This window comes from Pocillopora verrucosa, chromosome 3, assembly GCF_036669915.1.
Source record: "Pocillopora verrucosa isolate sample1 chromosome 3, ASM3666991v2, whole genome shotgun sequence".
NCBI lineage: Eukaryota > Metazoa > Cnidaria > Anthozoa > Scleractinia > Pocilloporidae > Pocillopora > Pocillopora verrucosa.
In genome coordinates, this window is record NC_089314.1 from 12,105,514 (window position 1) to 12,130,419 (window position 24,906).

At 37.8% G+C, this 24,906-nt stretch overlaps 1 protein-coding gene and 1 long non-coding RNA gene across 5 annotated transcripts in view; both read right to left on the minus strand.

The window, feature by feature from the left end:
* The window catches only part of LOC131771795 (NLR family CARD domain-containing protein 4), a 92,444-nt gene extending 77,769 nt beyond the window's left edge, over positions 1–14,675 (minus strand). Inside the window, exons 1-15 of the mRNA XM_066163494.1 lie at positions 14,663–14,675; positions 14,361–14,465; positions 13,917–14,021; positions 12,459–12,563; positions 11,782–11,886; positions 11,351–11,455; positions 10,671–10,775; positions 10,077–10,130; positions 9,556–9,660; positions 9,162–9,266; positions 5,016–5,120; positions 4,587–4,691; positions 4,137–4,403; positions 2,793–2,861; positions 44–2,427 (exon numbers count right to left, since the gene is read on the minus strand). Coding sequence (XP_066019591.1) covers positions 44–2,427; positions 2,793–2,861; positions 4,137–4,403; positions 4,587–4,691; positions 5,016–5,120; positions 9,162–9,266; positions 9,556–9,660; positions 10,077–10,130; positions 10,671–10,775; positions 11,351–11,455; positions 11,782–11,886; positions 12,459–12,563; positions 13,917–14,021; positions 14,361–14,465; positions 14,663–14,675 — 3,837 coding nt within the window. The remainder of the gene's footprint in view (positions 1–43; positions 2,428–2,792; positions 2,862–4,136; positions 4,404–4,586; positions 4,692–5,015; positions 5,121–9,161; positions 9,267–9,555; positions 9,661–10,076; positions 10,131–10,670; positions 10,776–11,350; positions 11,456–11,781; positions 11,887–12,458; positions 12,564–13,916; positions 14,022–14,360; positions 14,466–14,662) is intronic.
* Positions 14,676–14,792: 117 nt separating this feature from the next.
* LOC136279456 (uncharacterized) overlaps positions 14,793–24,906 on the minus strand; it is an 11,239-nt gene continuing 1,125 nt past the window's right edge. The window contains exons 4-11 of one of the 4 annotated variants that reach the window (XR_010716884.1): positions 24,690–24,781; positions 22,764–22,830; positions 21,967–22,026; positions 20,727–20,821; positions 19,016–19,096; positions 18,596–18,680; positions 17,351–17,408; positions 14,793–14,889 (exon numbers count right to left, since the gene is read on the minus strand). This is a non-coding gene — a long non-coding RNA (uncharacterized lncRNA). Of the gene's footprint in view, positions 14,890–17,350; positions 17,409–18,595; positions 18,681–19,015; positions 19,097–20,726; positions 20,825–21,966; positions 22,027–22,763; positions 22,831–24,689; positions 24,782–24,906 lie in introns of all 4 variants that reach the window. The other 3 variants (XR_010716885.1, XR_010716886.1, XR_010716887.1) reach the window with 3 other exon arrangements.

Sequence of the window (24,906 nt, forward strand, 5' to 3'; positions counted from 1 at the left end):
GAATTATGACTACATTTGTGCAAACTAAGATCACAAAACTTACGTGGTATTGTGTGTTCAACCAGGAGATCTTACTCTGACGCACAGCTGTACTCAATTCATTCACTTGTTGCTTTGTCATTTTAACATCAGAAAGCCTCAGCCTCTCCAGGTGAGGAACACGACTGAGATGTTGAATAAGAACACTTACTCCTTCACCAAGAGGGTTCTCTGACAAGTCGAGCCATTGCAGGCCAGGAGCCTGGCGCAGAGATCTGGCGATGACTGCGGCAGGTTTGGCTGTTAAATTGATATTAACAAGTACTAATGTGCCAAGTCTGTCAGTGAAGATGATACGAGACACCAGGGTCTCTGTCAACTGAGCATCAATGATTTCAGGGGGTATACCAAAAATAAGTATCCATCGCAGAGCAGTGAAAAGTGGTAAGAAATCAGCCAGCATCTTTATGTCTTGCCTTTCTGTTCCGTAAATAGAAATCCGCTTCACACAGGAAAGGCTCCGACGAGTAGGACCAGTGATGCTATCAGTGTTCTGAGTCAAACTCGAAGCTCTTTCGCTGTCGTGTTCATTCAACGGATCAACAAGACGCGTCACCTGAGTAGACTCTGCTGTTGGCGAAATGAGCTCTCGCAGCATTTCAGTCGGAAAAGTGATATCATCTATATATTTGCGTATTTGATAAACATAAACGACGATTTTTCTCTCTCTCTTAAAAAAGAACTCGCTCAAAGAACGACGCGGGAACTTCTTCAGTAAATCTGCGGCTTTCTTTTCACCCGAACAGCTCAAAAATACTGCATTTGTGTCCTCCGCTACAGTGATCAAGTCTCGATAGCTTTTCTCTGAATAATCATCTAAAAAATAGGGACGAAAAAAAATAAAGTTGGGTATCATGCCAGATTTCAGCAAATGTTCATTTGCAGCAATGTTCAACTTGTTAGAATCAAGATCCAAAAAAAGACCTTCGGTACAAGAGAGATATGCTGAGCAGAGATCCCGCCTCTTCTCGGCCGAACAACAAAAGTAGCTATGCGAGATAAGCTCAAGATAAAGTTCTTCATTTGAAGGCAGTTCTTCATTATCCTCCAGAAGCAGCTCAATGAAATCACATACCGACACAGATTCCTTTCTTCCAACAGACCCCACATGATGGAAAACTGCGCACGCGGCTTCTGTTGACAGCTCACAGGCAAATTTCAGAACTTCATCCATCTTCATGATCTTTTCAAATGATTCAACTTTGGAAAGGCTAGGCGTACTTTCTCCTTTAATCGACAACACTTCCTCCTTAATGTGCCAGGCGGCAAGGAACTCCTGTAGGGATTTATGAATGAAATAGGCCCCTTTCTCAGGATTGAGACTCGTAAGATTGACAATCTGGAAAAGCCCAACTTCTCTTAATTTTTGAAAACTTCTTGAAATATTGTCGGGGAGTTCGCTGCAGCGTACGTAAAGACGGTCTTGCAGAAGTGCTTCAAAGGCAGCCTTTCCAAGATTACTAAGGTCTTCTTTAGCTTCTGTGGAGGTCACGTTCTGAAATGGCCTAGGCTGGCGACTTCCACCTTTGTGATCCAGCATAGTTTGAATGAATTGTGTGAATATGTCAGCCCGTGATTTTAGCAGTCCTACGTGATGTTTCTTTTTCCACAAAATACACAGCATCAGTAGGAGGAGAGGTATTTTTGCCATGCCACCGAGATTGTTTTCATACAGGTAGGACATAAACTCGTCAGGATCTTCTTCACCTGCCAAAAGTTTTCTTGCAAAGGTTTCTTTTTGTTCCCGGCTTTTCAATCCTTGAATTTCTAACTGAACATGGCTCGGGCCTCTTAACTCGTCACATTCAAGTTGACGCGTGGTGACAATAACGTGACAATCTCTTAGTTGCTCACCCTTCCAAATTGCAAGGATGGGTGAGCGTTCTTCTGCAAAGCTGTACTCATCGTAGCCATCCAAAATAAGAAGCACTTTATCTTGATTGTTAACTATGTAGTCATAGAGACTATCAACGGAGATCGGACCGTCACTGGCTAGCAATTTAGACGCAAGTAAAACATCTGGGATGTTTCCCACGTCACACACATCTCTCAACTTAATCAGAAGCAAAATGCTAAAGTTCATTAGGATTTCTTTTAAGGCTTTCGACCAATCATATGCAGCCTTCTTACAAAACGTACTCTTGCCAATTCCTGGCCGACCATAAACAAGCATTCGTGTTGGTTTTCCCTTGAACATGTCGGTATAGTCTTCAAGTTCCTCTTGTGTCACCCCGCTGGACCTCCTGTGATATCTCACCCAATTCAAAGGTGTGTAGATCTGATTGATCCCAATGGAAGAGCTTTCGTCCCATGGAACGATTTTCACGTTACTGATGGTGTCATAATAAGATTTTAGCTTCTCTTGGCACTTCTCAACATTCAACGGTTCTGAAAAATAGAGAAAACAAATATGAACTTTTATTGCTGGGATGAGTAAGCATACAACGCCAAGTTTCCAAAACCACACGAACTCTTGTTTGCAGAACAGACGCAAGTTTTTGGCGCTTTTCAGTCAAACGGAGGAAAGGGTGGGGCGAGTGCAAAGTCCGAGTTAAGTGCGAGGGGAGAAGCTCCAAAACAATATCTTATTTTCATTTTATGATTGATCATTAATTTTCGGCGTTGAAGCAGCTGAAGTAAACCAGGACAAGACCTTTGGATTCCGCGCTTAGACACTCCATTACTATAAGTATAATATAGGTTATTAAAACGTAAGCTTAATGTGAAATTTCTTCACTTGATAATTATAATACCTGCTTGCCTTCTACGTTTATTTCCTGAAGGATCACCACTTTTACAACTCTCCTCCCCTGTTGAAATGTCTGCAAAAGAGAAAAAGAAATTTATACTGTTATGAGAATTAAAATACACTGACAAATATGATATTGAAGGGATAAATTTCCACACGATGCCAAGTTTCTAACATCGCACGAACTCAAGTACAGTCTTCTTGGCATGAAACGATTAAGACAAATAAAAAAAAAACACCCAGACTCTGTTCTTTAATTTTTTCCTTTGCCTGTGACTCATCTTAAATCGCAGGGAAAATTAGATTTCCAGCATTTATTTCATCATGGATCAACAATGTTAGGAAATGAAGCGGCCAAAATAACATAAAAAAAAGGTTCGTTAATTTTTATTTCTTAAAAGTTTTGCACAGTACTTTTTCTTGAACAAGAATGACAAATTGGTAAAAGAAAAGGGAAAGGAAAGAAGTTTTACTGTCTTCTCACGAGAGTGAAAAAAAAAAAGGGAAAAATTTTGAGTCCTCCCCAGGAATAGAACATAACACCTTCGGATTCTGCACTCGAACACTCTACCACTATAAGTATAAAGTCAAATTGTAATGAGAACACACTTTACTAAATTTGTGAAATAGGTAACAAGGAGGAGTCGAAATAAGAGCTGATTGAAGACGAAAATCTTGTGTGAGCCTGATCACGGAACAAAAGAGAGAAGAGAAAATGATGGATTTGGAGAATTGAAATTCATTGGGAGGGAATAAAAGCTAAGAGTTAGATCTCAACAAAGTTTTAACCCTGTCAGCAACAGTGAGGTATTTCGTAGAAAGGTAAACAAAGAAAATTTGGGTTCATCTTACTGCGCAGAAGAGTCTGGACACGAAAACAATAATTAGGAGGGCAGGGGGAGGGGGTAGTTGATAAACGTGTTTAATCAGCGATTTGTAATACCTACAATCTAGGGCAAAGAAAATAGATTTAAGACTTATTAAATACAATGAAGATGCAGAAGTGAGTAATTTCTTATAAACCCTCTCTAATCTGGAATTTAAGAACGTTATCCATGACTTCAAAATGGGAATTAACGCTATCAAAGTGAATTTGTTCCTATCTCAGACTTTTTAAAAGTTCTTTTTCACAGCAATGCGATTGAAAAACAAAGAATGCGTATGTTTTCCAATTTTCTGATATATATTTAAATTCCACTGTTGGTCTTCATGTTCTCATCAGCTGATAACGATATTCTAAACGAACACAGAAGATACAGTGGCCAAAAAGCATGGTGTCTGTGAATTTAGGCACTATACATGTATCTAATTGCATTTTTATTGAATTGCAAGATAAGTGATATATTACCAGTGATAAGTTGCTCGGCTAAATCTGTGCGATTAACCCATGGATGACACAGTGCATCATGTAGGATCGTGTATGTTGCAGTTGAGCCATTCCTTCTTTTCCAATGTAGTAACATTTTGTAGATTTTTTCAGAGTATCTCCTTTTTTCAATATCAAACGCCGTTAGTTTTGCTTCCTTAATTTTTAGACGACGCCCAACTGTCTTCCATTCTTCGAGTTCCCGCGAAAGCCACTCTAAATCATCGTCGCTAGGAACTCCTTGCATAACTAAAAACATAAAGACATCACAGCAAAATATCAAGATGAGAGGATAGCGGGTAGTACGTACCGCATCTATTTATATCATTTTGCTAGATCCACGCATTTTTATTTTAAAAAGGCAGGGAAAAAGAAGATGGGGTTAAGGGGTGGGGGTTAACGGGCACGCCCATAGATATGTTCTCATTTTACCTGCCAAACGAGTTTTTCTTATCTTCGGAGTTAAGGCGTCAATCGGAGACGACTCTTCATCAAGGCGTTTCACCTTTGGCGGACGCAAATGTTTAGTAGAACCACCTGCATGATAACAAATGTAAAAAACAATAACTAGATCAGAACATATTATTTGAGCCAACAGATTCATTATAGCAATGAAGCTTTTTCCTGATGAAATGCCACTCTAAATCTTTGTCGCTGGGAACTCCTTGCTTGGCAAAAAACATAAAGACATCACAGCAAAGCATCAAGATGGAATGAGAGCGGGTAGCACGTACCGCATCTATTCATGCCATTTTGCTGGATCCACATATTTTTATTTTACAAAAACAGGGAGGGAAGATGGGGTTAGGGGGTGGGGGGTGAAGGTAAACGGGCACATCCATAGATATATACTCATTTTACCTGCTAAAAGAGTTTTTTTCTTCTTCGGAGTTAAGGCGTCACTAGGGGAAGACTCTTCATTACGGCGTTCCGCCTTTGACCGATGCAAATGTTTAGTACAACCACCTGCATGATAACAGATTTATTGTAGCAATGGAGCTTTTTCCATTTCTACTGAAACATCTCCTGATGAATTTGTTTCAAGGCCAATTTGTGCCATTGCCTTATGCATCCCTACAGTGCATCGTTTCACACGAAAAATCCACGCCCACATACGCGAACAGAAGATATCTTGTTTTCTTTTTTTCTTTAGCCAGTAAGAAAAACTGTCATAGCCACGTAAACGGATTAGGTGACATATCATTTATATCTCTAGTTTGCCATCGAGAGAAAAGCTCTAAAAAATCTTTTACATACAATAAGTAACTTGGGTAAAGCCTCTCTAAATCTTTGTCGCTGGAAACTCCTTGCTTGACTTAAAACATAAAGACACCACAGCAACGCATAAAGATGAGAGGATAGCGGGTAGTACGTACCGCATCTATTCATGCTATTTTCCTGGATCCACGCATTTTTATTTTACAAAAGCAGGGAAAAGAAAGATACGGTTGGGGGGTAGGGGGGTAGGGGGGTAGGGGGTTAACGGGCACGCCCATAGCTATGTCCTCATTTTAGCTGATAAACGATTTTTTTTATCCTCCGGAGTGAAGGCGTCACCCGGAGACGACTTTTTATTACGGCGTTCCGCCTTTGGCCAATGCAAATGTTTAGTAGAACCACCTGCATGATGACAAATGTTAAGAGCGCTTGTCCGTAAAAATCAAACATATCGCGGCAAGGGTGGAAAATTCGATTTCTTTCTTATTTTAATGTTAGATAGGCTAGGCTATAACTAAAATCACTAGATACTTTTTTTGGCAAAATATCTTTTTATTTCAGAGAAAAATACAAATAACGAAATTCCGTTAAAATCGTCATTTTTAGCAGCAAATTATAGCACGAGTTTGAGGGTTTCGCGTGCAAAAACGAATCACTATCTCGTCTTTTAAACAATCAAATCTTCTTTTTCGATCTCATAAGACCTCACAAAATGATTTTTGTAAACATTGCGCCCTTCTTTGCGCTTAAAATAATTTAATTTCGAAAGCATACATTTCATACATACTTCGTGAATAAAATTAATTTTCACCATGTGCTAAACCTTCAAATGGATTAAGCTTTTGGTGGTTGAATTTCGAAAAGATGTTTTCAATATAACTGTAAAAATTTGTGTGGGCAAATGATTGAGAGCGATACAAAAGCTTTTCAAAGTCCGTTAAAATGCAGTTATTTGACCTTTTGCGGTCAACATTCCAGTCGCGAGTCACACATATTTTTATATGTTTCAACCCATATGAGGCCGAAAAATGTACATAGAAAAATATTTCCAAATGCTCTAACCTCATTTGCCGCAGAAGACCGATCCAGAGACCATTTTAGCGTGATTCTCGTGTCGTTCGTCGTACTTAGGTCTGTATAAATGATAACGTCCGATGAAACCACCATCCCTGTCGAACACCATCTTGTTGTCAAACGTTCGATATCTTTCTTCAACGGTTCAGTTGACTACGAGTATTGCTCAGTTTACAATGCACTAAAAGATTACATCTGACAGTCTAATTCAATGCTAAACTGAGTTGACTACAAACATGTACGCCCTTTGAGTATTTGGGCTGTCACGCAATACCGGTGACAAAGGAACTTTAGGGGGTACGTGAAGGGCAAAAATCCATATAATTAAGCACTATCAGAATTGAATTATTGGAACCTACAAAATGTTTTGTTCTGTTAACGTTTTTGTAATAGTGTCATCTTTGTCTGGTGACAAACAGTAAAATGCATTTATTTATTGCAGGGAATTATTCTTGTTTTTTTTTACGCTCTGTGCCTGTCGTACTTAATAGGGGTGTTTTTCTTTCTACTAAAATTGCAAGAAATACCCTAATAGCATGAAAGAGAACCTTTTGTACATTTTTATAACACCATGCTACAAAACACAGTGGTGGGCATGTGTGGCTTATGTGAGGCTGGAGTGCTATGTGCTGTGGCCAATGGCTGGGGCTTGCATAAGGGAGTGGTACTATTAACCACTGTTAACATTAACAGACCCAATTACCGTTTAAAACCTTAAACTACAGAGGGGCCGACATATGTGCGTTCGGCACAAAATAAAGTCGATCTCGTCTTCAGGACCGGTAACTTTGAAAGCCAACTCATGGCCTGCAATATTCTCGTTGCATGAAAGTAAAGGAACAATTTCCGTTTCACGCATTCGATCTCTAGTGTTGTAACCACAAACTCCGCCAATAAGCGACTTGACAGTGACACTGACCGTGTCAGTTACTGTATTTGTGAAAAACAAAGTCCGAAGCCCCGCCTCTAAGCAAACAATAGGTATCGAGTAATTACCATAAACCAGGTTTTGTTTACTTAGGCTTACTATTTTTAGCAGGTATTAAATTTTGGTTTTCAACGAGTATTAGCCAAAGGCCCGATCCCCGCGACTTACACGTAAGAGATTTCGATGTTCACAACAACAAAAAAGCTTAGCAGCAGAGTGACGTCTTTTTACTTTCCCCCTCCCCTACCCCCAAAAAATAACTTTCCATTGCATGATTTGCATTGCGTGACGACTTTCCGTATACAAAACTACGTTGACTGCAACATATGCGTGGTGCCACTTTTAAAAACATCGATCAGATCTACTGCACCACAAACCGAACAACACCCACAGTCAACTGAACCGCTGGATAAGATGCCACAGTGCAGAAAGATGTCAAACGTTTTATAGCGAAGGTTGGTGACAGTTCGCAGATTGACAGGCAGTTACATCGGACGTTAAAAATACGACGAGCGACAAGATAACCACAGTAAAATGGTCTTTGGATCTTTCTTCAACGGTAAATGAGGTTAGAGCATTTGGAAATGTGTACCCATGTACATTTTCCGGCCTCATATGGCTTGAATCATATTAAAGTATGTGTGTGACTCGCGACTGGAATGTTGACCGCAAAAGGTCAAATAACTGCATTATAACGGACTTTGAAAAGCTTTCGTATCGCTCTCAATCATTTGCCCAAAAAAAATTTTACAGTTATATTGAAAACATCTTTTCGAAATTCAACCACCAAAAGCTTAATCCATTTGAAGGTTTAGCACATGGTGAAAATTAATTTTATTCACGAAGTATGTATGAAATGTATGCTTTCGAAATTAAATTATTTTAAGCGCAAAGAAGGGCGCAATGTTTACAAAAATAGTTTTGTGAGGTCTTATGAGGTTGGAAAAAAAGATTTGAGTGTTAAAAAGACGAGATTGTGATTCGTTTTTGAATGAGAAGCCCTCAAACTTGTGCAATAATTTGCTGCTAAAAATGACGATTTTAACGGAATTTTGTTATTTGTATTTTTCTCTGAAATAAAAAGATATTTTGCCAAAAAAAAAATCCAGTGATTTTAGTTATAGTCTAGCCTATCTAATATTGAAATAAGAAAGAAATCGAATTTTTCACCCTTGCCGCGAAATTTAGAATTTGTCTGATTTTTTTACAGACAAGCGATCTTAAAAAATTAGACAAGAACATATTATTTCAGCCAACAGATTCATTTTAGCAATGGAGCTTTTTCCATTTCTAATGTAACGTCTCCTCATGAATTTGTTTCAACGCCAATTTGTTCCATTGCATTATGCATCCCTTCAGTACATCGTTTTACAAGAAAAATCCACGCCCACATACGCGAACAGAAGATATCTTGCGCTTTTTTTTTCAGCAAATAAGAAAAACTGTCATCGCTACGTAAAAGGATTGGGTGACATATCATTTATATCTCTAGTTTGCAATCGAGAGAAAAGCTCTAAAAAACTCTTTTCCATACAATTAGCAACTTGGGTAAAGTTACTCGAAATCTTCGTCGCTGGAAACTCCTTGCTTAACTAAAAACGTAAAGACAGCACAGCAAAGCATCAAGATGAGAGAATCGCGGGTAGTACGTACCGCATCTATTCATGCCATTTTGCTAGATCCACACATTTTTATTTTACAAAATCAGGGAAAAGGAAGATGAGGTTAGGGGTGGGAGTTGAGGGTTGGGGGTTAACAGGACGCCTATAGATATGTCGTCATTTTACCTGCCAGACGAGTTTTTCTTTTCTTCGGAGTTAAGGCGCGACTCGGAGAAGACTCTTCATCACGGCGTTTCACCTTTGGGCAACGAAAATGTTTAGTAGAACCACCTGCATGATAACAAATTAAAAAAAAACTATTAGATCAAAACATATTATTTTTTAGCCCACAGATTCATCGTAACAATGGAGCTTTTTCCTGATGAAAAGTCACTCTAAATCTTCGTCGCTGGGAATAGTAGAATAGAATAGTGGGTAGTACGTACCGCATCTATTCATGCCATTTTGCTGGATCCACGCACTTTTATTTTACAAAAGCAGGAAAAAGGAAGTAGAGGTTGGGGGTGGGGGTGGGGGTGGGGGGTTAACGGGCACGCCCATAGATATGTCCTCATTTCACCTGCTAAATGAGTTTTTTTTATCTTCGGGGTTAAGGCATCACTCGGAGACGACTCTTCATCACAGCGTTTCACCTTTGGCGGACGCAAATGTTTAGTAGAACCACCTGCATGATAACAAATGTAAAAAGCAATAACTAGATCAGAACATATTATTTGAGCCAACAGATTCATTAAGACAGTAAGAAAAACTGTCATCGCCAGGTAAACGGATTTCGTGACACACCATTCATATTTCCTGTTTAAAATCGAGAGAAAAGCTCTAAAAAACGTTTTTCCATTCAATAAGCAACTTGGGTGAAGACACTCGAAGTCTTCGTTGCAGGGAACTCCTTGATTGGCTAAAAAAATAAAGACATCACAGCAAAGCATCAAGATGAGAGGATAGTGAGTAGTACGTACCGCATCTAATCTTGCCATTTTAATGGATCTATGCATGTATATTTTACAAAAGCAGGGAAAGGAAGATGGGGTTGGGGGGTGGGGGTTAAAGGGCACGCCCATAGATATGTTCTCATTTTACCTGCCAAACGAGTTTTTCTTTTCTTCGGAGTGAAGGCGTCACTCGGAGACGACTCTTCATCACAAAAAAAAAAAAAAAAGATCAGAACATATTATTTGAGCCAACACATTCATTGTAGCAACGGAGCTTTTTCCATTTCTAATGAAACATCTCCTCATGAATTTGTTCCCAGGCCAATTTGTGCCGTTGCATTGTGCATCCCTACAGTGTATCGTTTTACGTTTTTTTTTTTTTTTTTTTTTTTTTTTAGCCAGTAAGAAAAACTGTCATCGCCATGAAACGGATTTGGTGACATATTATTTATATCTCTAGTTTGCAATCGAGCGAAAAACTCTAAAAAACTCTTTTTCATACAATAAGCAACTTGGGTAAAGCCAATCTAATCTTCGTCGCTGGGAACTCCTTGATTGACTAAAAACATAAAGACATCACAGCAAAGCATCAAGATGAGAGAATAGCGGGTAGTACGTACCGCATCAATTCATGCCATTTTGCTGGATCCACGCATATTTATTTCACAACAGCAGGGAAACGAAAGATGGAGTTGGGGGGTGGGGGTTAACAGGCACACCCATAGATATGTCCTCATTTTACCTGCTAAACGAGTCTTTTTTTTCTTCGGAGTGAAGGCGTCACTCGGAGACGATTCTTCATTACGATGTTCCGCCTTTGACCGATGCAAATCTTCAGTAGAACCACCTGCATGATAACAAATGTTAAATCATTAGGCAAGAACATATTATTGCAGCCAACAGATTCATTGTAGCAATGGAGCCTTTTCCATTTCTATTGAAACTTCTCCTTATGAATTCGTTTCAAGGCCAATTTGTGCCATTGCATTATGCATCCCTATAATGCATCGTTTTACTCGAAAATTCCACGCCCACATACGCAAACAACAGATAACTTCTTTTTGTTTTTTTCGGCCAGTAAGAAAAACTGTCATCGCCACGTAATCGGATTTCGTGACACACCATTTATATCTCTTGTTTGCAATCGAGAGAAAAGCTCTAAAAAACGTTTTTCCATTCAATAAGCAACTTGGGTAAAGACACTCGAAATCTTCGTCGCAGGGAACTCCTTGCTTAACTAAAAAAATAAAGACATCACAGCAAAGCATCCAGATGGGAGAATAGCGGGTAGTACGTACCGCATCTATTCATGCCATTTTGCTGGATCCACGCACTTTTATTTTACAAAAGTAGGGAAAAGGAAGATGGGGTTGGGGGGGCGGGGGGTTAACGGGCACGCCCATAGATATGTTCTCATTTTACCTGCCAAACGAGCTTTTCTTATCTTCGGAGTTAAGGCGTCACTCGGAGACGACCCTTCATCAAGGCGTTTCACCTTTGGCGGACGCAAATGTTTAGTAGAACCACCTGCATGATAACAAATGTAAAAAACAATAACTAGATCAGAACATATTATTTGAGCCAACAGATTCATTATAGCAATGAAGCTTTTTCCTGATGAAAAGCCACTCTAAATCTTTGTCGCTGGGAACTCCTTGCTTGGCAAAAAACATAAAGACATCACAGCAAAGCATCAAGATGGAATGATAGCGGGTAGCACGTACCGCATCTATTCATGCCATTTTGCTGGATCCACATATTTTTATTTTACAAAAACAGGGAGAGGGAAGATGGGGTTAGGGGGTGGGGGGTGAAGGTAAACGGGCACATCCATAAATATGTCCTCATTTTACCTGCTAAACGAGTTTTTCTTTTCTTCGGAGTTAAGGCGTCACTTGGGGACGATTCTTTATCACGGCGTTTCACATTTGACCGACGAAAATGTTTAGTAGAACTACCTGCATGGTAACAAATGTTAAAAAATCATTAGACAAGAACATATTATTTGAGCCAACAGATTCATTGCAGCAATGGAGCTTTTTCCTTTTCTAATAAAACGTCTCCTGATGAATTTGTTTCGAAGCCAATTTGTGCCATTCCATTACGCATCCCTACCGTGCATCGTTTTACACGAAAAATCCACGCCCACATACGCGAACAGAAGATATTTTGTGCTTATTTTTTTCAGCCAGTAAGAAAAACTGTCATCGCCACGTAAAGGGATTTGGTGGCATATCACTTATATCTCTAGTTTGCAATCGAGCGAAAAGCTGCAAAAACTCTTCATATAGTAAGCAACTTGGGTAAAGCCACTTTAAATCTTCGTCGCTGGGAACTACTTGCTTGACTAAAAACATAAAGACATCACAGGAAAGCATAGAGATGAGAGGATAGCGGGTAGTACGTACCGCATCTATTCATGCCATTTTGCTGGATCCTCGCACTTTTATTTTACAAAAGCAGGGAAAGGGAAGATGGGTTTTGGGGGTGGGGGTTAACGGGCACGCCCATAGACATGTCCTCATTGTACCTGCTAAACGAGTTTTTCTTTTCTTCAAAGTTAAGGCATCACTCGGGGACGACTCTTCATCACGGCGATTCGCCTTTGGCCAACCAAAATGTTTAGTAGTACCACCTGCATGATAACAAATGTAAAAAACAATAACTAGATCAGAAAATATTATTTGAGCCAACAGATTCAATGCAGCAATGGAGCTTTTTCCTGATGAAAAGCCACTCTAAATCTTCGTCGCTGGGAACTCCTTGGTTGACAAAAAACATAAAGACATCACAGCAAAGCATCAAGATGGAATGATAGCGGGTAGTACGTACCGCATCTATTCATGCCATTTTGCTGGATCTACGCTCTTTTATTTTACAAAAGCGAGAGAGGGAATCATTAGACAAGACCATATTATTTGAGCCAACAGATTCATTGTAGCAGTGGAGCTTTTTCCTTTTCTTATCAAACTTCCCTGATGAATTTGTTTCAAGGCCAATTTGTGCCATTCCATTACGCATCACTACTGTGCATCGTTTTACACGAAAAACCCACGCCCACATACGCAAACAGAAGATATCTTGTGCTTTTTTTTCCAGCCAGTAAGAGAAACTGTCATCGTCACGTAAACGTATTTGATGACATATCACTAATATCTCTAGTTTGCAGTCGAGCGAAAAGCTCTAAAAAACTCTTTTCATAGAATAAGCAACTTGTGTAAAGCCACTCTACATCTTCGTCGTTGGGAACTTCTTGCTTGACTACAAATGTAAAGACATCACAGCGAAGCATCAAGATGAGAGAATAGTGGGTAGTACGTACCGCATCTATTCATGCCATTTTCCTGGATCCACGCACTTTTATTTCACAAAAGCAGAGAGAGGGAAGATGGGGTTGGGGGGTAGGGGTTAACGGGCACGCCCATAGATATGTCCTCATTTTACCTTCTAAACGAGTTTTTTTTATTTTCGGAGTTAAGGTGTCACTTGGAGACGACTCTTCATCACGGCGTTTCACCTTTCTCCAACGAAAACGCGAACAGAAGATATTTTGTGCTTATTTTTTTCAGCCAGTAAGAAAAACTGTCATCGCCACGTAAACGGATTTGGTGACATATCACTTATATCTCTAGTTTGCAATCGAGCGAATAGCTTTTTCATACAATGAGCAACTTGGGTAAAGCCACTCTAAATCTTCGTCGCTGGGAACTCCTTGCTTAACTAAAAACGTAGAGACATCACAGCAAAGCATCAAGATGAGAGAATAGCGGGTAGTACGCACCGCATCTATTCATGCCATTTTGCTAGATCCACACATTTCTATTTTATAAAATCAGGGAAAAGGAAGATGAGGTTTGGGGGTGGGAGTTGGGAGTTGGGGGTTGGGGGTTGGATCCACGCACTTTTATTTCACAAAAGCAGGGAGAGGGAAGATGGGGTTGGGGGATAGGGGTTAACGGGCACGCCCATAGATATGTCCTCATTTTACCTGCCAGACGAGTTTTTCTTTCCTTCGGAGTTAAGACGTCACTCGGAGATGACTCTTCATCACGGCGTTTCATCTTTGGCCAACGAAAATGTTTAGTAGAACCACCTGCATGATAACAAATTAAAAAAAATAATTAGATCAGAACATATTATTTTTTAGCCCACAGATTCATCGTAACAATGGAGCTTTTTCCTGATGAAAAGCCACTCTAAATCTTCGTCGCTGGGAATTCCTTGCTTGACTAAACACATAAAGACATCACAGCATAGAATCAAGATGAAAGGATAGCAGGTAGTACGTACCGCATCTATTCATGCCATTTTGCTAGATCCACACATTTTTATTTTACAAAGGCAGGGAAAAGGAGGATGAGGTTGGGGGGGGGGGGGGGGGAGTTGGGGGTTGGGGGTTAACAGGACGCCTACAGATATGTCGTCATTTTACCTGCCAGACGAGTTTTTCTTTTCTTCGGAGTTAAGGCGCGACTCGGACAAGACTCTTCATCACGGCGTTTCACCCTTGGCAAACGAAAATGTTTAGTAGAACCACCTGCATGATAACAAATTAAAAAAAACTATTAGATCAAAACATATTATTTTTTAGCCCACAGATTCATCGTAACAATGGAGCTTTTTCCTGATGAAAAGCCACTCTAAATCTTCGTCGCTGGGAATTCCTTGCTTAACTAAAAACATAAAGACATCACAGCATAGAATCAAGATGAAAGGATAGCAGGTAGTACGTACCGCATCTATTCATGCCATTTTGCTGGATAAACACATTTTTATTTTACAAAATCAGGGAAAAGGAAGATGGGGTTGGGGGGTGGCGGTTAACGGGCACGCCCATAGATATGTCCTCATTTTACCTGCTAAACGAGTTTTTCTTTTCTTCGGAGTTAAGGCGTTACCCGGGGACGACTCTTCATCACAGCGTTTCACCTTTGACCGACGAAAATGTTTAGGAGAACCACCTGCATGATAACAAATGTAAATAAGATAATTGTAGCAATGGAGCTTTTTTCCTTTCCTAATGAAACGGTCTCCTAATGAATTTGTTTCAAGGTCAATTTGTGCCATTGCATTATGCATCCCTACTGTCCATCATGTTACACGAAAAATGCACGCCCACATACCTGAACAGAAATATATCTGTAACCTTACGCTTACAGTTGGCAGTTGTGTAGTGAGTGAATTTTGCGCTACCAGAAAACTACATGAAAATAGACAAACGCATCAAATGATCTTCCTTCGCTTTGTTTTGGTTAGTCACAAATGAAGCGACACTTTTTCAGTTTCGAGGCACTGTCAACAACGTACATAAAAGATACAGTGGCCAAAAAGCCTAATGTCTGAGAATTTAGGCACTATACTTGTATGTAACTGTATTTTTATTGAATTACAAGATTAGTGATGTATTACCAGTAATAAATGGTGCGCAAGTTGGCTATACTGTAAAGGATATTAATGCAGGTCGAAATTCCAGTAGGGATATTGCAAAGATGGCCGAAATGAAAGCAAAAGCAAACAGCTTGATAAATGTTCTCTTTCCTACATCAAAGAGAACATTACTTCCATTAGTGTGCATGGAGATTAAACTTCCTCCCAACTCGAATTTGCCCCAACGAAACATAAAGTATTGACCAGGTTCATTCCATAATTTTGAAATATACAACGTTCATCATTTTTCTCAACAATTTCCTTTGATGACAGCGCACTCAACGAAGGGATCATGTGCTACAGAGACAACTCATGGCACTTTAACCAACAAGGTTTCATGTATAAAACAACAAATTTGCTCCAACATAACTTGCAAGTTCATAAGGGTTAGCATCCATTTCTAACAGGAATTTATAATAGGATTACTCTTACTAGTATTGACAAATGTGAATCAAATGTTCAGTTAGCAATGATAATTTGGTTTTATTAACTGAGTTGATAACGTAAATTGGCCTCTGTAGAGAGATTCTAAAGCTGATGTTTCGAGCGTTAGACGTTCGTTGGACCGATTGGGAATTGTGGGTTGGGTGTGGTTAATAAAATGGGGGTTGGGCTGGGGGGAAGGGAAGGGGGGTTAAGGAGGAAGTTTCTAGGTGTATTATTGGGAGGTCGGTGGTCTTCTTCCCCGAGGGAAAATGCTATCAAAAGCTTGAAAGCATCCCACCATCAATCCTTGTAGAAAGAAAATTAGAGCTCCCTAAAGTTGAAAAATAACCTCAGATTGGTTTCCACTGAAGTTGAAAAATAACGTCAAGTTCCTTAAACTTTGTGTAACAATGAATTAAGGGTTGTAGCAAACCCTAAGGCAATATTTGTAACCAAAAGCTAACACCCAAATCTGCATAAGACCATGATAAGCCACTTGTACTTTTTTTTTCCAAATTGCCCCTTATTCATATGTTTCACAGCGCTACCTGACTTAGACTTTGCTATTGTCTGCCTTTTATGAAATCTAATAGGACTCCTAATTTTTCTTCTCTAAGATGCCTTTATCAAACAACTGTATGCTGGTACGGACCTCAACAGAAACACTTCAGTCTATTTCCTGCCATGGTCTATAAATAGGCAACAGTTTGCAGCAGATTAACTTAATCCCAGTTGAAATGTATGTTCATGAAAAAAGAGATTTCAAAGACCAAAGTGCAAGTCAATCAATGTACTTGCTAATATAGAATGTGAAACCAAAATTTTCAAACTGAAAGATGAATGCAAGAGACACTAAAAGAAGTGCTCTGCAGTTCTATTTGTCAGGTCTTACAAATAGCCTTTGGTGACTTTAGGCTGGTCAGGTGCATTAGATCAGTCAACTAAAAGACCTCAATTGTTTCCTGTCACTTAAACAACACTGCATGTTGTTTTCCCCCCTAGATTATTGGGACAAGAAATTACCATTGAATTTATTTGAGAAAAGAATAAAATCATCCTTAGCTTATTTAAGGTATTAATGAAAATTCAAGTATTTTATTATGTCTGAGAAAACAAAGTCATGTCTAAAAATTTTATGTATGGTACCCTTCTGAAAGTTACAGGCTGTAAACAATTCTTACTTCATTTCATAAAACTTAATGTCGGCACCATTAACCCAAACAATACACTACAGACCAACCAATACACTACAGACCAAACAGTACACTACAGACCAAACAGTACACTACCGACCAAACACTACAGTACAGACCAAACACTACACTACAGACCAAACAGTACACTACAGACCAAACAGTACACTACAGACCAAACAGTACACTACAGACCAAACAGTACACTACAGGCCAAACAGTACACTCCTGACCAAACAGTACACTACAGACCAAACAATACACTACTGACCAAACAATACACTACAGACCCACACAAATATATAAATTCAAACTAAGGGACTTATAATCATGCTATTCACCTCAGTTCATATGCAATTAAACAAATAAAACTCACCCATGTTGGCAGAATCTATTTCCATATTTAGGAACTGATAATCCTGCCCTCTTAAAATCTGCTGGAAATAATAACAATTATTTTAAATTTCAAACCATTCACCACAGAAAAACATTACTGTTAATCACTAAGATGCCAATGTGATTCCTCAGTTTTGCAGAGCACATCCTGTATTATTCATTAATATCATGTAAAGTAGGGAATGACCATGCATGCATTTCAAGAACACAATATTGTTTAACAATCCATGGACCAGGTAGACTGATTAACATGCCTGTTAATCCCTAAGATGTCATATTAACGTGATTCCTCAGTTTTGCAGTGCACATCCTGTGTTGCACATAAAAATCATGTAATGAGGGGAATGATTGTTTATCAATCCATGGACTACCTAAAGACTGAGGCACGATGGTCTTTAGTTCTAAATGAGCACGGTGACCTACATTTTTTTTTTTTTTTTAATTTTGGTGCACAATTTATCCCCTTTATTTTGGGGAAATTAAAAAAAAAAATTCTTTGAAGGGAAAATAAGATAAAGCTAAAAGCATACACAAAGCCAGTGTTATTCAAGGGTTCAAATTGTGACCTTGAAAGGATCGACTCAAGAAATGTTTCAAGTCAAAGTTAATTAAATTTGCGTGGTTTTCCCACAAATTAAATATCCAAATTGTTTCATATGCTTGAGACCTTCTACCAATCAAGCTTTTTTCCAAGTGTTACTTTAAAAGCTTTTGCTTCCATTAACTGCAGCAAAATGTACCTTAACAATAAAATGATGCATGTAATAAGTGCCAGTACAGGCATAAGTGGAGTAAGTTTGGCCCATTATATCTCCCAGACAGGCACAGCAACCTATCTTGTTTATTGTATTTTTTGAAACAGACATCAGGTAGGGAACATTTAAATGAATTAAATTTAAAAAAATTTGTTTGATGACTTTTTTTTTCAAAGGAATCACCTTAAAGGAGCTTGCTAAAATTTGGGCATCTTGACAATTTTTCACTAGAATGTCTAGCTCCACAGTCAGTAATCTGAGCTGAAAGTTTTTTATAACATCATGCAATCATCATCATCTGTATCATTGTGATTGGTCTCAATAGCATCCCCAAAAAATAATCACAAATTGATGCAATCACATCATTATAATACAATGAAAGTCTTTGTTTACAATTATGGTAAACATAGAAGTTAAATGCATGTTCTTGCTTGGTGTTATAAAAATTGCCAATAGAAAATCCGACTGACTTGTGTAAAAATACTTCTTGGTCCAAGTCCACTTTCAGTATGATGAGCTCAATCACAGCAGTGACCCTTGTCAGCCTGGTTTATTCTGTTAAGAAAAAAAAATTCAATATTTTAGCACACAAAACGAGCATTGTAAAGCTGAGCTTAGTAAATACTGGCTACATTATTGTAAATAATTCTGTAGTGAGATGTGTGTACAGTTGTTGCTTTGTGGATCTTGTACACAAGTATTTCAAGCTTATTCTAAAACCATAACCTGAAAAACTCAAAACTAATTGTAATGACATTTCAACCTTCATTTTGAACAACAAAAGAGTGAGTTAATTCTGATAAGTTTGTACAGTCTTTTGTTGCTGTAGGTTTCTGGTTTACTTAAAGAAAAGATTGGAACTACACATAGAAGGCTCTAGTAAAGCATACCTTCTGTTAAAGTCAAATCAAAGACTTCTGTGTTTCACTTGAACGAGGACCCCTTTTGTAAGGTCTTGCACTTTTCTGCTTCTGTAAGGCAATAAAGGAATGCAGTTCAGATTGCCTCCTTCCCACATCGTCCCAGACACATCTCCCTCAAGTCGTGTTTACCATGCCCCCAAGTGTTATAGTCATGTCATCCTAGTGTGTGGTTATGTTGCCCCATGGTAGATTGCCTAAGTTGGTTGACTACCGGCACTTTTCATGATAGCATCAGGAACATTCTGAAGTCACCAGTTAACAAATTCTTAATTTTGTCAATGGACTTTTTTTATGGCTTAATTTTAATGAAAATGTTAGCAGCATGTTTTCAATACTTTTCCCTTTTGTACATGGTGTGGTATTTGATATATACCCACTCCTCTTATCCAAAATAAGAGGAGTGGGTACATAAACATATTTATAAATCATAAAGAAACATTAGAGCCAGACACATAGTTGATGATGACTAGTGGGTTACTGAACATTGAAAATATATTGTCACAAGATTATGCCCGTGAGGAAATGTCTGGCCAGACAAGGGCCTAAACACAGCCAGACATTTGAACCAGACGTGGGCCTAACATCAACTGGACAAGAGCCAAACTGGACAGAGCAGTAAAGAGCCTGACAAGAACCTGACACAACAGAAAACAAGCAGTAATCAACCGGGCATTAGAGCCAAACAAAAAAAATTGTGCACAACAGGAAACTAGTCTGACAAGAGCCAGACATTAGCCTGACACTCAGACTGACAAGAGCAGTAATTCAGCCTGTCACACAAGCTGCATGGACATGAAATATCATTCAAAGAGAAATCAGCCTGACACCACAAAAATAATTAGTGATATAGTAATTGCTAAAAAATCCCACCTTCCTTTGGCTTGAATTTTGCTTTGGTTTTGACTTCAAACTTCCCTTGCACTTTGTTAGGTCACAAATTTGAACTATCTCATTAAACATTTATTCAATTGAAGAAAAGTCAAACTAACATTCTTTATACTTTCAGACTTTGAATCCTCAAAAACCACTTTTTATGTAAACACCAGTGACCAAGCACATATTTGAAGCTGTTTACATGTCTATGATAGCACCACTTCCTGCACAAAAGTTTCATAGCAACTGTTGGATTTTTTGGCATAAATAATAGTGATGGCTGTTCCCTATGTTTGAATGAAAATGTTGATTGATTGGATTATCAGTCCAGCACTTTATCACTGCTGTATAGGACTTGTATTCCACGCTATTTTTTTAAAGAGTCTTATATCACATTGTTATTCCTCTCAACATTTTTCCTGCAAATTGTTAATACCCCAAGCTTTCCCCTCAAAACTGAGTTAAATGTGTATGGTTAATAGTTGTTTGATAGGCCTCAACTAAACCCATTTCCAAGAACGAAATATCTTTTTAGCTTTCTAATCCAAAAACAACTCATACTAACTGATTTGTGTTGAGAAAAACCACAGAAAGATTATTGCATGACTATGTAATGTTATCCAAGTGACAGCAAATTTTGAGTGGTAATAATTATCAACAGGGTAAGAATCTTTAAAAACTTGCTTGAGTGGCAGTCTCTTGTCAGACTCTGAGAAAAGGTGCATTAGTAAATTACATCTTGACTAAAAAATGTATAAAGGTATTCAGCATTGTCTCAGCTAATTTTAAAGGCTGTTCATTTTACCTGTTTTGACTTCTCTTTAATCCTGTTACTACCACAAAATCACTGAGGTACTTGACAAGCTCATAACCTGCTCTGTGATATGGAGGACAACTTTGCTACTGTGAAAATGAAAGACAAAACAGAGTGTTTAAATAATTCTGTAAAAACAATAATGACAGTTTTCAAATCTTAATTATCCAAGATATCATTTCAATTAAGGTTGGCTCTGATATCATTTCTGTGATTTCACTATGTAAAATATGAAATGGCAGTTAAACAATATTTGGCTACAGAGCTGAAAGAGCTGTAGCAGTGCAAATATGATCATTAGTTGTTTTGCACTTTCTAAATTAAACAGCTCATTTCCAAATTTCCACCTGGGGAAGAAAGTGAGAGTCACAGGATCATGCTTAGGTTTCTTTTAAGCCTTTATTCTCACAAACAATTTGGAACAAAAACCAAGAGATCTAAGTCCTGTCAAATCCAGAATTATTAAATGCTTCTTTTCTCAACTTTTTTTTAACTGCATGTAGCTGACTTGCAAGGATCATTTCTTTACCTATATTTTATCTCTGGGTCAACATTTAATTTATTCCATTTGATTCTGACCAGATTCTTTAACAGAAACGAAAACTTAATAAAATTTGTAGGAGAAAAAGTTAAGGTTTGCTGTGGTTCAATTATTAGACTCCTTAACAGTCCTGAAATTGATTTAAAAACCATGATTCAGCATTGGAGTAACTACTTGCTGCTGGAGTTCCCAAGATTATTTTTGAGGTTAATTTTTTTCTGAGAGGGCACAGTGACAAATCCTGCAATCTAATTGGTTATTTGTGTGGCCCAGAATTATTCCTATCTCTGCCCAAGGGGACAGTAACCATGCTTTTGTGGGTGATTTTTTTTTCTCTTTTGCTTACATTAAATAACTGTGTATGCAGGTATGGACCTCAACAGAAACACTTCATTCTATTTCCTGTGATGGTCTATGAATAAGCAAAGTTAAAGTTGCAGAATATGAACTTCAATTCCACTTAAAATGTAGGTTTATAAATAAAATACATTGCAAGTCAATTCATGCACTGGTCAATAATAAAATTTGAGGCTAAAAATTTGCAACCAAAAGATGAATGCAAAAGATGCTAAAAAAAGTGCTCTTAGGTCCTGAGTGTCAGCTTTTGCTGACCTTAGGCTGGCCTGGGTAAAGCCACAAATTTAGTCAGACCATGCTGGTCAGGTTTATTTGATCAGCCAATTAAATTACCTCAGTCAGTTTTTTTCCTGTCACTTAAACAATCACTATGCTGTTTCCCCCCCTAAATCACTGGAACAAGATATAAACATTTATTATTTCATTTGATAAACTAATAACATTGTCAATAGCATCCAGGTATTAATGTAGAATTGCAATTATTTAATCATATCTGAGAAAACAACATAGTGTCAATGATATTATGATTGGTACATTACTGAAATGTATTTATGATTAAGTAAATTGTAAACAGTTGTTACTCTTTTTGATAAAACTTAACCCTATGACCCCTAAGAGTGACTATCATCTAATTTCTCCTCATAATATCACTCCTAAATCACACATTAAGGTCACAAGAATTAACCCTTTAACCCCTAAGAGTGATAAGAATCTAATTTCTCCAACATTACCACCCTTGGATTAAATATTGTGGTTGTGAGAATAAAGGAAATGATCCCAAACTCAACAAGTTCTTGATTATTAGACAAATTGTCCTTCTAGGTACCATAGGAAATGTTTACAGAACAGTATGGAGAACTTGCAGACTGATGTTAGGGTGTAAAGGGTTAAGGAAATGATGACCAGTTAAAGTGGCTCTTGATTATTGAACAAATTCTCTTTATCTGCACCTTAGGAAATGTTTAGAGAACAGTATGGAGAATACAGAGACTGGTGTTAGGGTACAGGGTTCATGTTGGAGCAATTAACCCACTCAAAGCAAAACAGACCCACAATTACAAAATAAGCAAGATTGTGAACTTGCAATCTTATTCACCTCAGTTCACACCTTAACACATAAAAAAACTCACCCATGCTACAACAAGTTATTCCTGTATTCGGAACCTCAGATCCTGTACCTTTTGGGACAGTTATCTGCTGGAAATAAAAATTACATAAACACAATTTAAGCACAGAAAACATACCTGATAATTCTTAAGATTTTACTTTATAAACCAGCTTGCCAAAATTTGTGTATCTTTATAAATTTCCCCTCAAATGTCAAGGATTGTAATATAACTACATTTGTGCTTTTATAGTTTTTTTTTAACATCAATCATTGCCATTTACAGGTAATTGGTACAAGTTGTTGATCTCCAGATGATATTCACAAATTTACATAATCATGACATTTGATACAAAGCAATAAAGGCTTATAATAGTTAAAAAACTTAACTCAAATATAAAAAGCAAATGTACATGCTTTGTGTTTGTATTAATCTACGATTATCAACAATTTACATGTAATATCAAAACTACTGACAAGAAATTAGACTGATCTCATTCAGACACAAGTTTTGCTTTTAGTTCAATTTCAGTAGGTTGAGATCAATCTGAGTAATGATCCTTGTCAGCCTACTTTAAATCTGTCCAGAAAAAAAACATTCATTTTTAGAGTATTGAGTATTGGAGTGCTGAGCTTTAAAAATAAAGTGCACATTGGCTTTGCCCCAGTTATTATAAATTCTTCTAAAGAGCTGCAGAGGTAGCTCTTTAGAATAATAAAGTTATGACTGATATATATTGACAATCTTATACTACTGGTATTTCAAACTGCGACTCTCAACTTTATTTTACAGTGAAAAAATTTAAAGCTTATTGTAATGACATTTCAGTGTTCATTTTGAACAACTATGAAGTAAGTATCTAAAGCATAGCCACCATAAACTATATATCAATGGAAAGGTTATGAAATGCACTTTTTGGCAAAAATTATTTTGTATAAGCTTGATCTAATTGTAAACCAAATGAGGCAGGACAATTAGAAATGGACAACGTTTCTTTAAGTGAATTAATTGCATATAAAACCTCTGGACAACTTCCATCCTGATGGGTTGGTCTTCAAAACCATGTGGGGATCTTTCAATATTCTTATTGGATGCTTTGCAACTTGTCTGTCAAATTTGCTGTTAAAAATTTTACCAATACTCTTAATGTTGCAGGTCATTGTGGAGATACATTTCTCCAGTTTTTTTTGGGTTGGTATCTTGGGAGTCTTTGGACCAAATTTTAAGGCGATTGGTAAAGTTTATATACCTTACTAATTTGTTCAAAGAAGACACATTTGCGTAAAAACAAAGGAGGTTTTTTTTACTTCCAAATTTTTCCCAACAATTTACATCTTTGGGTGATTACCTGTCAAGATATGTCAACACTCTGAAAAGCTTGAAATACCTATGCCAATACAATTAAACAAAAGCATCCTGCAGAGTCTTGGGAGACTCAGCAGTGAAGATTGCCTAAAACCATAAACCTTTATCCAATTCAGTGAGATTCTTTCACCAATCCATCTCAAATTTCTTAACCTTTTTTTTACTTTCACCCATGGACTCTTCTCCTTTTTATCTTTCTCTATTCACATTCTAGTTTTAAAGATCTCCATGTGCAACCAAAATTAAGAGATGTTTATGCAATTAAAAATTCAAGGACCAGGATGTTTTGCCACAAGAAACCTTCTTGTAGTCATTTATGTAATGACATGTTACAAATGGTTCTTCAACTTGGCCCATTCAAAAATACTTTTGTGTAAATAACTTGTGCACGTTTCAATATTTTACCGATTTTTTCTTGGAAACTATTGTTAAAGTCATTATGCCTAGTTTGACAGGAAAAAAAAAGGCCCTTGAAGGTCTACCATATCTTTAACTTCATGCACTGCCTTTTGTTGCTGCAGATTTCCTCTTAATTCAAAAGGAGACAAGGGAGTTACATGTGGAATTATAGTTTTAATGCATTACCTTCTGTCCACTTAATTTACACTTATACTTCTGTATTTGTTGTTCCACTTAGATGAAGACCCTGGTCAAAGTCTTACTAATTTCTTCTGCTTCTACGGCAAAACAGGAATGAAATTCATTTCACCATCTTTCCACATTGTCCTAAACACATTACCTCAAGCTGCGAGTTACATTGCCCCCAAGTGTAATTATGTCACCCTTGGAGTGGCCCTGTTGC